At 43.4% G+C, this 13,712-nt stretch overlaps 2 protein-coding genes and 1 pseudogene across 6 annotated transcripts in view; 2 read left to right on the top strand and 1 right to left on the bottom strand.

The window, feature by feature from the left end:
* The window catches only part of sgip1a (SH3GL interacting endocytic adaptor 1a), a 54,707-nt gene extending 49,390 nt beyond the window's left edge, over positions 1-5,317 (top strand). For all 5 annotated transcript variants that reach the window (XM_076170174.1, XM_076170175.1, XM_076170170.1 and 2 more), the window contains 5 exons: positions 532-667; positions 859-1,061; positions 1,314-1,378; positions 1,955-2,119; positions 2,358-5,317. In XM_076170174.1, coding sequence (XP_076026289.1) covers positions 532-667; positions 859-1,061; positions 1,314-1,378; positions 1,955-2,119; positions 2,358-2,380 — 592 coding nt within the window. In that variant the 3' untranslated portion in view covers positions 2,381-5,317. The remainder of the gene's footprint in view (positions 1-531; positions 668-858; positions 1,062-1,313; positions 1,379-1,954; positions 2,120-2,357) is intronic.
* Positions 5,318-5,915: 598 nt separating this feature from the next.
* On the bottom strand, positions 5,916-7,126 carry insl5a (insulin-like 5a). The gene is made up of 2 exons (XM_076170200.1): positions 6,943-7,126; positions 5,916-6,073 (listed from the first exon to the last, which is right to left on the bottom strand). Exons 1-2 carry the CDS (start codon positions 7,124-7,126, stop codon positions 5,916-5,918), a joined length of 342 nt encoding a protein of 113 aa, XP_076026315.1.
* Positions 7,127-8,065: 939 nt separating this feature from the next.
* LOC143015975 (uncharacterized) lies at positions 8,066-11,724 on the top strand (annotated as a pseudogene).
* The last annotated feature ends 1,988 nt before the right edge of the window (positions 11,725-13,712 follow it).

Here is a 13,712-nt window from a genome sequence, read left to right on the forward strand (position 1 = left end):
GCCGGAAACACAACAATGAGATGATAACATGTTTATTTCAAATATATGAACATAATTAACATACAAATTAGTATCTGTGACCTCCTAGATTCAATTGAATATTAATGAAGTAACAAATCACAAGAAATCATCTCCTGTAATGCTCCAGACGTTTATTAAGTTATTCTGAGTGATTATTAAGCTTGATTTATTAAGGCGTGTGTTCTTTTTAGAACAACAGCGTAGAAGATTTATAAGTCATTCACAATGTTTGCTTATTGCACTTAAATTGTTTTGAAGCACTGTTTTATTGGGTTTATTGCTTGAATGTAATTATGCTGCACAATTCATTGGAACAAAACGATCCATTGTTTTCCCCTCAATCTGTTCACATTTGATCAAACATTCCTATGCAAACATTGGAGTTCTCGGTCCAACACTGTTGTTCTGCTGCATGTAAATCGCACATTAGTTCAGCTGGACCAACAGATTCATGTGAGATCTCTCTCATCTGACTGAGCTTTACTTTACTTTACTTTACTTTATTTACAGCGACACCACCACACAAGCCAGGGCTGATGTAAAGGAGTTTTGGGTGAACATGCCAAACCTGATAACCCATCTGAAGAAGGTGGCAGAGCAGAAGCCCCAGGCAACGTACTACAATGTGGACATGCTGAAGTATCAGGTAAGCCTATAACCTTATAACACTAGAATAAGACGAGCACAGCAGCTTTGGCTTCATGACAAACATTTAAAGGGTACCAACCAAAACAATCCTACCCAAGGAACAACATGCAGCTTTGTCTGAATCACTTTGAGTTGCTGAGCTGATTTCTTTGCGTATACGTCGGCTGCATTCTTCCCTCTTTCATTCAGGTATCGACGCAGGGCAACCAATCGACTCCTTTGAATCTGGCGGTGAGTTGGCGGTGTGACCCCACCAGCACAGACCTGAGGATAGACTACAAATACAACGGGGATGCCATGGCAACGCCGATGGCCCTCAACAACGTCCAGTTCCTCATTCCTGTGGACGGAGGAGTCTCCAAACTGCAGGCTGTGCTGCCCCCTGCTGCATGGTAGAGTAAAGACATTACAGCTGAGCCTGTCATGGATGACACAGTAACGTCTAAGATGCATTTCTGTTGTGGATGCATAATGTTTACTTCACAGGCACTCATCAACACTGGATGATGATTATATATTTCTGGTTCCTGGCTCAGAATCTTCATATATGTGGAGGTTTAAAAATGCTAAATGTGGAGTCGTCAGCATAGCGGAGGATGATGGTTTGCTTCACTGGTTTCTTTGTCGTCTTATAATCCTGACAGGAATGCGGAGCAGCAAAGAATCCTATGGAAGATTCCGGATATCTCACAGAAATCTGAAAACGGAGGTATGTACACTAATGATAGTTAAAGTTAACAGAGCACACAGCATACATACACATACACATGGATGTGGAGAATATGAGACTGATGGTGGAGTTTATATTTATTTGTATCCGACATCATCAACCTCAACATCAAGAGTTCAGCTCTGTCTGAAGTAACCAATCAGTATTCTGTGTACATTGAGGTTTGGAGCTTTCTCCCCTCTGCTGCACACAACTTACTTCTAATTGAACTACTTCACATAATACAAAGCAGAAAGTCTCGGGGGCTTAGCTGAGCTCCATGCGAGGGGCAGCAGACTTTATTATTTCATTTATTTCTCTGTAAACATGGGAAATTTAATCAGGCTCAAACATAATCGGTTTAACTTAGCTTTTTCTGGATCTTTGATCTTTTTAATATAGCCTGAAATCCAAAATGACTCAGATGGATGAAAGTTACACATCACTGCTCAGATGTCGGTTCAGCAGCTTTACAAAGCACCGCACTCAGAGTTTACATGTCTGCACTCGTCTGCAGCTGCTTACTGTTAGTATCCAAATCGGTTTTCGTCAGATTATTTTGTTTTCCCCCCTCAGGTGTGGGGTCGCTGTTGGCACGTTTCCAGTTAACGGACGGCCCCAGTAAACCGGCGCCACTGGCTGTGCAGTTCACCAGTGAGGGCAGCACCCTGTCAGGCTGCGACATCGACCTGGCTGGGCCAGGGTATCGCTTCTCTCTGGTGAAGAAGAGGTTTGCTGCAGGTCAGTTTGACATTTAATGCAAATATTCATCTCATAATTTGTTCCAGGTCTTTTCTTTTTGTACATAATGTTTTAGTTTGAATCTTTTTTTCCATAAGATCTGTTTGGAAACTTATGTTATACAGTATATGATGTTTGTCATCTTCTCAATTTGTATTAGGTTTCATGTTCTGAACTGTTAAAAGTTGCTAAGTATCAATTCTTAATTCTAATAATTGTTTTGTTTATGACTTTTTAGGAAAATTTATGGCAGACAACTAAGCTGTCACTGCTACTGAGAACAGAACTATGGGACAAGAGATCACAGGCAGCCGTCTCAGTGAGGCTTTGACACCCAGGACAGAGGACAGACCCACACCTGACAGACTCTCCACTAACCCTCTCTGAACCCGCACACAGGCACCGCAGCCCTCCCTGCAGTATTGTACAACTTGCATATAGCATCGTGGAACTGTTTTAGGTCATGTAATTATTGTATTTGTATTCATTTCACAACATCTGTATCGCTGCGGTAAAGACGCCTGGGTTCCTTCCTCTGAGGTCTGCGCCTCTGTCTCCAGCGCCTCCTCTGATCGATGTGTAGTGTCGGTTTGACGTTTCACTGCAGCTGCCTGACCGAAGACGTCAGACAGACAGACAGACGAGAGGTCAGATCAGATTTGGACGACGTGTTGTTGCCCCCCCCAAAATTCCAGTGAAAAATAAAGCATGGTCAGCAGGTAGAAATTCGCCAACACTTAGAAGTCCCATTAGAGTTAAACATGGGTGCCTGATCGCCGCAGAGCATCCACATTCTTCTCCAAAGTTCAATGAGTCAGAGGCGAAGCAGCACCTGGAATGATACAACTTAGGTTATTGGCCTTCGTTTTGGAAATCCCAAACCGTTCTTTCTGATCTCCTTTGGGTCTCTCTGGGTTCCAACGTGAGACAGTGACGGTGCAGTTTTACTCAAACTGTCAGTCAGAGATGTGAAACGCGGTCGTCATCGTCGGTGCTTCAGAATGTAATGAATCTAAAGTGGCGTCGTGAAGAAACTAAACCACGTTAAGATTTGCACACGCCACCTGCTGGTATAACAGGGTCGAACACCTCCGGATGGCTTTGTGAAGATGAAAATTGATGTATTTCCTCTATTTTTTATTTCTAAACAGACACACACGCACACACACACACGCCGATCGGTCAACCTGTTATCTTTTATCTTCTCTGGAAACACACACAGCCGCTGAGCAGTTTTAAGGAGTTAGGCAGCTGCAATGATAAATCAAATTTACCGGTCGCAGAATAGGAAAATATGATTTCCCTTAAGCGCAAAAGAAGAAGTGTACAAAGTGTCATTTTAAATCGATAATATATATCTTAAAGGGCGTTTGGTGTTTTCCTCGTATCGTCACATAGCCTTCCTGTTGTTCCCAGGACAGCAGTGTTAGACTCCAGAGTTACGCGACAACATTCTATTTTTATTTATTGATGACAATGATTTGTTGTATAAAAACCAGTGATTCTGTATATGAATAGAATTTGAATGGTAATCACAACTCGGACCCTTAAAGGTACAAATATCAGAATCCTTTTTGTTATCTGTGTAGTTGGGTAACCTGTGTACAGTATAAGGTATAATTTTTTGAATTGATTTCAGATATAATTTTTTTAACTCAAGTGCAACAGAAGATTTGAGCTCTATATGGGTGGGAAGGGGTTAAGTTAAAGAGAAAGATGCTTTGTGAAAGCAGTGTTATGTAGAGTTTAGTGATTCCACTCCTTTAATAAGGTCGATACAAGAAATCGCTCGAGTTTTCTCTGCAGGAAATGATGGATTTCTGGTAACCTGGGGCAACCACTGGAACCGGGATTCTCTTACTGGGACCAGTTTTTGTTATAAAACGTAACAAAAACCCAGCTCACGCGTATCGATCCCACATCAGCCCATCATCATCCTCATCATCATCAGGCCATGGTTTACCTCCTGCACCTTTTATCCCTCCATCTTACCTCATCCTGCGCCCCATTCCCACTCACCTCAGTGTGTTTGATGGTACCAGAACCTCCCCTAAAGCTTTTTAATTTGACATCTGACGGCACGAGCACGGCCCCCCCCAAAATCAGCCAACCAGCGCTTGAATCCATGGCTTTATTTTACACATAATTGTATTGGTCTCTGTGAGATGACGTGAGTGCGGTTTTTGGACAGAGGTTAAGTTGACCAAAATGCTTTTTTGTATTTTATGTGTGTGTAACCCCGCCCCCCCCCCCCCCCCCTCCCTCCCCCCCTGGACAGTCCTCTATTAAGGAGAAATAAGCTGAATATTTTTAAAAATGGTTAAAAAATGATAGATATTACGTTGTTTAATGTGAAAAACACTGTGCTGATGTTGAACTTCCTGAATGCTCTGACACTCCACATGAAGAACAAACGTATGTAAGTGTGACGCGTAGCTGCAGATCTCTGTACTGTACTTGTATGTAAACCTCACCGGTGTGTCGGCGCTGTAACTTTACTAAACTGCAACCAATCACCGTCTTTTCACAGCTGTTATATACTAGAAGCATCTCAGGCTGGATTTACACAGGAAACTAATGGACAGTAATGGCACCTCATTGACGTAACAAGGCAATTAGTCCTGTATCAATGCTTTTGATCGGTCAGAGATTCTAAATTCTAAGCAAATCAAATTATCTGGGGATGTTTTCCAACCTTAGAAAATCAAATCTGGGGCCTCGTTTCATCATTTTCCTATGTGGACCCAGTCTGAGCGAGCATTGCAGATGATTGGCGCCATTAGTTCGCTAACGCCTCCTTTCAGTCGGCACTTTTAAATCTTTGAGGCTGAGATCACGGGGCTTGAACGCATGAAGGGGGAAGGTGTGTTATCTATCAGTGCTAGCAGCCATTCCAGCATTATCTGCAGTCGTCCACCATAGATGTCCTCCCGTCGTGCGTGTACTCGGTTGCGGGACAGGTGGAGGAGCGTCTACGACAAACAGATTGTGCTGCCATGACGTGTTCGTGTTGCTCGTGTTCATGTTGGGCGGAGCAGGGAGTGTGTTTTATGTGTGCTGTAAGCCAGAATGCTTTTGGTTCTGTACCGTTGACCTCAAACACATGTGCAAGCTGTTTGTACAGTTACATAACAATGCTAAGATGAACTGAGAAATTTAGTTTGCTTCTTTCCAAAACCAATAAAGGTTATAACTGAACGCCTGCGGCTGAGGAATCCATCATATTCTGTTGTTTCTGTGTGATTTAGGAACCTCACACATTAACGAGCAGGTGTGTGTGTGTGTGTTTTGACAGTGAAGCATTTCCCAAGAAAACAAACTGTGCAAGAACATTTATTTGACAAAAATAGCAAAATGATAGAATACAGCTCAGGTTTTTTTTTTCTTTTCTGATTTTAACAATTTAACAAACCTGCAACCCTCTGGTTGGTGGCTACATGCGGGGCTCTAACCCAGGCTGAGGGCTTTGGTTTGTCTCCTCCGCTCTTAAATCTCATCCTTTGATACATCAAACCTTCTCAGATTTTGTTTCCAAACTCTCATTTATGTTCTAATTCAGTATATATTTGTCATCGTGGCCACATATATCTTCCAACTCGGGGTTCAGATCCTTAGGTTGGCCGCATTTGCATCCACAAGTTAAGTCTCACAAAAAAATATCAAAAGCAATTAGAAAAATGGCAGATATGTGATCAGCTTTGGGTTTTAAGATTTGGTTTTGTGACAAGCAAGGCAAGATGGAAGAAGACAAGTGTCATTATTGGTCATATAAGATAGCGAGGTGGGGAGGGGGTTCTCAGCAGAGTAAGGTGAGGTCGCTCTTCCTGCAGCCCACGTGGCAGCAGACGGTGGTCAGCATGTTGTTGACGTCTCTTCTGCTCAGCTCGGTGCCCAGGCTGCTGCTGCTGCTCAGGCTCTCCGTGCTCACCTGCTCTCCTGTGAGATCACCTGGAACTGTGAAACACAACAGCACCTCCAACATCACCCAGGTGCAGCTCACACACAAGCACACACTTACTCTCATTAAGAAAGGAAACCAAATGATTGTGCAGATAAACACAGGATCATTTCTCTTCTACACTGTCATTTTACTGTTTCTAATCAGTGCGGCTGATAGGTTAACTTGGTTTGTGTTTCTCCTGGAGAGAGGGAGGGGGAGAGAGAGTGGTTGCCCAGTGAATTTAATCATGTTATGTGGGATCCTCTGGCCGGGTGAGTCAGCTGCATGTATCCACCACAGTCCTTCAGCTGATTATTTAACAAGAAAGGACTCTGAAAGCAATTCTTCACTATTGAAAGCTGTGAGTCATTATGAAGCACATACATCAATCAAATCTGATGACAGTACCTGAGAGAACAGCACGGAGAATAACTACCATCATGAACTCATCTCATGAATTAAATCCTAAAGCGGTTAACTTTCGCAGAACGTTTACAAAGTGCCTGAAGAGTGACTCATTTCATTTGGATGCAAAATGCAGGATGAAGTTTCAGTTACGCTGTCATGTAAAATGCGAAACACAGGTGAGATTTTCATTCTTAGATGTCTCCCTGGCATGAATCACTCAGGAAACGGGAGTGTTAGACTGTGAAACCACCAAAAGGAGGATACAGTGATCCTATTTATCCTGAATTAATGGTTAAATGTGCACAGAAACAAAGGCAAATCTATTTGTATTTTCTTCTGTGTGGATTCCGCCCTGGGTTCACAGCTGATAACAGCTCACACACAGACAAACACACAAACACTTGCACAGAAATGCCCCCAGAAAAACTCAAATTGTTTCATTTCCACTCTAACATCTGTAGGAAAAGAAGTGTACTTGTCTCACCGTCCATCTCTGGCTCGCTGAGGACTCTCCTCCAGCGGGAGCCTCCGCAGGTGTAGACCACGGCCCTCAGGAACTCTCTGCCGCACAGCTTCACCGCCTTCACCTCTGCTCTCACCTGGCTCACACACACGGCGGCGGCACACAGCAGCAGCGGCAGGACCACGAGGGAGCGCATGATGGATCCGGGAAGATCAAACACAACAGAACTTCAACTGTGGGTCGGTGACTGCAGTTCTTCTCTTCTTGCTTTCTGTCTGGTGCTTCGGTTTCCCTGCCGGCTGTCGTTTGGGTCTTTGGATTGATCTTTGATCCGGTGTTTGCATCTCCTTTCAATATATAGGCTGCCCTCCACCTTTCAGTTCATCAGTGTGGAGTATCTCTCCTCCTCCTCCTCTTCCTCCTCCTCCCTGTCACTGGCACTTGGCCCATCCCACACACACACACAAACACACACACACACACACACTGCTGATGCTTCTTGACATTTTATGTTTCCGGTCATCTCCACCATCATCACTTTAAGCCCACTAAGAGAGACTGACGGCCTTTTACAGCCCCTGACTTACAATCACATTAGATGAGGACAGCCCTTTCAGTTTCCCACTGATTACGTTCACCTTCACTATCATTCATGGCTAATTAGGTCATATGTAGTGATTGCCCGCTGCAATCAAACAAGTTTTTGCCTTTTTACAGCACTTTGATGGCCCGGTCCTCTCCTGTTTACAGCTGTTTGAGGCCATATTAGAAGAAGAAAGTCAATGTTGACAGTCTATCACCCGGCTCATTATGGTGTTTGTGATAGAGAGATGTGATGTTCAGCTCGATCGCTTAAGCTGAAGGTCCCACTTAGTCTCTTCAGTCTGTGCCTCAGTGTATTTTGCACATTCTGTCTTTACTCTTGTCTGTCTAAATTGCTTTTACACCTGCTCCTTAACTGTCATCCGCTCGTCTCTTCAATAGTGATGTAAGAGCCATTTCCTCCAGCAGTCAGTGATGTCCTGGTGTGTGTGGAGCTGTTGAGCTGGGTGCATTCTTGAGATACAACGTCTTTGCTCAATATCAGCCCTGCAGGGGGATGATGACGATGATGATGATTAGATTGATGAAGATGATGACGGAGAAACATTTCAAGTTCCAAAGCTCCAGAACCTTAAATAACATCTTCATGGTGAATAACGGTAAAACACAAAGTGTTCAGTATGGAACAAAACGGGTAAGTACGACACTGATGGAGATACAATGATGATGTAATGTTGTTGTCAGTCTTGGATGGAGACGTTCAGTCGCCCATTTCTCTTAGAACTACGTTTCACTACATAAATCCCATGATAAATGGATCGGACAGGCACAGACCCAATTTGCTTTGGGACTGTGTGTGTGTGTGTGTGTGTGTGAGAGTGTGTATGTGTGTGCGTGTGTGTGTGCGTGTGTGTCAAATGGAAGGTGAATGACATCTTCCCATATTTCTACCTGAAAGAAAACAGCAAGCGGGAGAGAGAACACGTCAGCTGTGTTTGCTGTGTGAGCCGACCAGCAGGCGCCCGCGTCATCGACTGACGGAAGAAATTATGGGTTAGAATTCCTGGAATCAAATCCTATAAAACCAACAAAAGTGCACTAACAGACAAAAGAGAGAGCCGTTTCATAGAATGTCAACAAGTGATACATCATAAGATGTTCAATAAAAACTCCCATCAGGTAAATCTACCTTTGTAAAATCATATGCAACACCTTCGTTGAACTGTGAGCAAAAGGAAAATCCTCATTTTAAACCCAAATGCAAGATTGAAGCTTATAATAGTAAGGTTACGAAATGTATGGAGCTGTGTGTAAATCTGTCCTTTTAGTTAACAAAACAACAGGAGACAAATCGCTATTAGTTTAAATTATCTGTCAAAACATCAGGAAATGGGTCAAATGTTTCATGTTGGGTTTTATAAAGTGCTTTTCTTTGATTCTACATAAGTCAATGCAAAGTTGAGTTTCATTGTTGTCATTTCACTGCTAAATGGCTCATTAGGTGACTTTGCTGGTCGTTGCACCTGCATCTATTTCCCCTCCAGAGTGTTTGCTTCTCTCTTTTACAGTAAGCAGCTCTTCTTTCAGCTCAATAACGTTCCAGCTCAGCACTTATACGAGGTTCTAAAACTGAATATGACTGAAGCTGGAAAAGAAGCTTCCTTAAGTTCACTTCATATCACAAACCATCTGAACTCCATTTGTGTATTTGTCCCAATGCAACCCACAGATACAAAACACCTCTGTGGGAAACCAGAGGGCTGCTGTCCTGCACTGTTGCCCTGGAGATGTGCAATGACTCTTTGAGGTGACAGTCTGAATATAATCTGACATTCAGAATGCAAACAAATGAACGGGTGAGCGCTTGTTAGAGGGAGAGGCGGTGCTCAGCCTGAACAAATCACAGGGCGGACAAAGAGCGTGTGTTTGTTTCAATGTCACATTTGTCTTGATTTGTTATTCAAGAGGCAAGTCTGCCAGGCCAAACAGCCAGAGAGAGAGATTGTCTTTCTTGGCTGTAAAACACATTTTTAGCACTGTATTATGTTTTGCAGGGGACATACACAGTGTTTGTACAGACAGAAATAGTTGCCGGTGAGGCTGGAGCGCCACCTGTTGATAAAATGAACGAAATGCTGCCTGTGATTGAATAGTGTGATTAGTGAAATGTGAAGAAATATGTCAAGTAAAGCCTGTGAAGTCACACTGCTGTCAGAATCAGGCCAGTCAACAGCATCTATTAGTTTGCAGACAATCAATAGATAATTCCCCCGTTTTTTGGCAATTTTTTTCGATACCGATACGGATTACTTTACGTGATTTATTTTACCCCAATAAAACACATGACAAATACTGGCAATTTAACAACTTAAATGTGTATTTTTCACAACATATGAGTCTGAACAAATTACATTACTTTATTTTTACACAATGTAACCTAAATAGTTTAATTGCTGCCATTAAGGGACAAAGATGTCCTCTTCAAAAACCACAATAATAATATTTCTAACTTTCAACTTCAGTCCTGATTATGACGGTTAGAATATTTGAAATCAAATATTTGGTATTTAATATCAAAACTGAAGTTGATTAAAATATTTATGTATAAAAAAGTAGGTTACACAGTGTAAAAATAGAGTAATATGTGATTTGTGCTTGAAACATCACAACTAATAGTCTTGGTGCGCAAAGTGCGTAAAGTGGGTCCCAGAACGCACTTCTTTTTCGCTGGTGCAAGGACATTGCTGTTGCACTTTGTCCGTTCTCCGTGGAGTGGTCAGGTGACATGAATAGATCAGTTCAATTTTACGCCACGGGGGGGGGGGGTGTTGCAGCGCAGAAGCCTGTATGTATTAACATTACCCTAAAACATGTGGAAGTGACACATGCGCGTTCTTCATTTATTAATTAGTATCGATACTTTATGAGAGTCATCAATACTCAATCGATAATCATGTGAGTATCGATATATCGATACCACGGAATCGATACTCCCATCACTACCGGACGTGGCTCACAGCATCCTGATCCACAGGGTCATGATGGGCTTTCCAGCCAACAGGACAGGTTAGCATGTTTACAGATGTGTTAACGTGTGCATCTCTGCCCTTTAGGCCGACAGTGGAATATACCTCTGCTTCCCCATGGACTCAGACATGAGCTCAGATTTCAAACTAGACTTGGTTGAGAAGCTGTTTGCCGTTGATACACAACCCAGGACGCCAGTCACCACACAGGTATGTTACGGTTAAGACGACTGTACTGAGGACATCCTTGATCTAATGTACGGAAGGTTTCCTCATCCCTCATTCACTCATTGTATCTTTGTCTGTGTCTTAAAGGCAATGGGAGGCTTGGACCTGGACATGTTGGCTCCCTACATCCCCATGGACGATGACTTCCAGCTGCGCAGCCTGACACCGGAGGAGCCCATGTCGTGTGGATCACTCACATCTATTGAAAGCTCTTCTGCTCACAGCACACAGGAGGTGCACAGCTCTTATCCCAGCTCGCCATTCAGCGGACAAAGCAGTCGTGCAGCATCACCGGCCAAGCGCCGCCCGAGTCGATGAATGCTCCCGATCCAGCCGCAATGATCGCTAAGAGGTAAAGTAGGTGTCAACAAACTTCACTGCGTTTCCTGTGGCAGATCTAATTTATGTTGCTACGTCACTGTTACTGTGTTGCAGAGTCTCGCAGTTAAACAAAGAAGCGTCACTCAGGACCTTGGCAGCTGAGAACCTACAGCGCAAAAGAAAACTGTCTGAAATTCTTGGACAGGTGAGTCATCAACAGCCAGACATTGTTCACACATCAGGCTTTACATCTACACATGCAGGGTTTGAGCCTCTGTGTTTGATGTTTTCCCCAGGCAGCATTGCTCAACGACCAACAAGAGCAGAAGAAGATTTTAAAGGTCTCCGAGTCAGCGGCAACTGGCTGCAGTCTCCCATCGGACCATGCTTCTACTGCCCACAGGTAGATAACCCATCGTCCTGACAACGCTTTACATGTTTCAGCAAAGCTCTGAAGAATCACGGTGATGGTCTGTGTTTTCATCTCTTTCAGATTGGGCGAGTCGTCTGCTGGGCAGCACGTCAGAGAGCAGCTCCCTCTTCACCTTGCCGCACCTCACCCGCGACGGTCAGCGCCCCCCTGCAGGGCCGGCAGTGTTGTTATACAGCACTTATACCAATAGATGGCGGTGCTGTTCTACCACTATACTGTCTCTGCCTGTATGTTATACGGTGAAGAAACTACACTTCAGGTGTTACGTGTGTTAGTTCGTTGTGTTATGCTGTTGCTGTCTGCAATAAAACAATAAAACAATAGGTTATGGGCCCAGAGCATCGCTAAAAAGCTGAAGACCACGGAATTGTGTGTGAGATAAACAGTATTGTGGGAATTCACGATGGAGGACAAGCTGTTTATTGACAAGCTGAGCGGACCAGAGAATTGGGCAACATGGAAGTTTCAGATGGAGCACTTGCTAAAGGCTAAAGGACTATGGGGTATGCTAACAGAGGAAGACACGCTACCCGGAGACGCTGGCGCAGCAGCACAGGCTGAGTTTACCAGAAGGAGAGAGAAAACATTCTCGACGGTCGTGCTGAACGTAAGTACGCCACAGATATATCTGATAACAAGCTGCAAGACTCCCAAAGAAGCGTGGACTACGCTGAAAGCCAATTTCGAGAGAGATACTACAAATAAACTATTTCTGAAGAAGAAATATTTCAGATGTGAAATGAAAGAAGGAGATAGTTTAACAGAGCATCTAAAACAAATGAAGGAGCTAACTGATCAATTATCAGCAATTGAAGCTGTAATTGAAGAAGAGGATCAAATTGTGACACTATTGGGAAGTTTGCCACAAAGTTATGCAACAATTGTCACTGCACTAGAAACAAAAATCGACAACCTGACACTGAAGTTTGTTCAGCAAGCATTAATCAATGAAGAACAAAAGCGAGTTAATGTTAATGACAACAGTGGTGCTACGTCAGGTGGTGCTGCAGCCATGTCATCACAGTTTCGTGGAAATGTGCACGATGGCTCCAAAGCAGTGGGAGCAGCAGGACAAAGTACGTGGAGATGCTATAAATGTGGGAAAGAAGGCCATATCAAACGTGACTGTCCAAGCTGGAAAAATAAACCTAAAAAGAAAACCCACAAAGCCAAAAATATGATGTTGGAGGATGAAGATGACCCATTTGAGAGTGCCTTTGTGACTGGAGGGGAAGTATCTGGCAGACCACAACAGGCTGAATGGTTAATTGATTCAGGAGCATCAAAGCACATGACACGTGATCAAGAAATTCTCCAGGAGTACCAGCAGTTCTCAAAAGCACAGTCAGTGAAACTCGGTGACGGTAGGGTGGTTAACGCCCTAGGAATCGGAAATGTCAACATGAAAATGACTTTCAAGTCAAGTAATGTAAAAAATGTCACTATGTATGATGTGTTGTATGTTCCAAAGTTGTCTGGGAATTTATTCTCAGTGGGAGCTTCTACCAAAAAGGGAAATACAGTACAGTTTAAGAGGTCTCGCTGCTACATTCATGGAAGAGATGGATCTCTTGAGGGAATGGGAACACAAAGACCTGATGGACTTTATCAGCTGGATGTGGAAGGAAGTGACTCTGTCTTTCACAGTGCATCAGTAGCTGCTAGTTTGTGGCACCAGCGTCTTGGTCACACTACCAAACTGAAGGAACTAAAAGGTCTGGTGAACGGAGTGGACTTCTCTACAGAAAAGGAAGTTCCCTTCTGTGAAGGATGTGTGGAAGGCAAACTGGCAAAAAAGCCATTCAAGTCGATTGGAAAAATACGTTCTGAGCGCAGGATGCAGCTGATTCATAGTGATGTCTGTGGTCCCATGCAGACTGAATCTATAAGTGGATCAAAATATTTTGTCACTTTCATAGATGACTACTCAAGATGCTGCAAAGTGTACTTCATGAAACAGAAGAATGAAGTGCTATACAAATTCAAGGAATTTGAAAAAACTTTCACAGACGAGTGTGGGCTGAACGTCACAAGGTTGAGAACAGACAATGGTGGTGAGTACACCTCAAAAGAGTTTCAAGAATACTTGAAGGCTCAAGGCATCCAACATGAAATGACTGTACCCCACTCACCACAGCAAAATGGTGTTGCTGAAAGAAAAAACAGAACACTAGTTGAAGCAGCTAGGAGCATGCTGTCTCATGCTAGGTTATCAAAGATGTTCTGGGCAG

Source organism: Genypterus blacodes, unplaced genomic scaffold (genome assembly GCF_046128005.1).
Source record: "Genypterus blacodes isolate CSIRO-AG114 ecotype Tasmania unplaced genomic scaffold, CSIRO-AGI_Gbla_v1 ptg000215l_1, whole genome shotgun sequence".
Classification (NCBI taxonomy): Eukaryota; Metazoa; Chordata; class Actinopteri; order Ophidiiformes; family Ophidiidae; genus Genypterus; species Genypterus blacodes.

Excerpts from the sequence above, each read along its gene's own strand:
- insl5a (XM_076170200.1), bottom strand. The coding sequence starts at position 7,126 with ATGCGCTCCCTCGTGGTCCTGCCGCTGCTGCTGTGTGCCGCCGCCGTG. Across the intron at positions 6,074-6,942 it reads AGAGATGGACGGTGAGACAA|TTCCAGGTGATCTCACAGGA; the intron begins GTACACTTCTTT and ends TGTGTTTCACAG.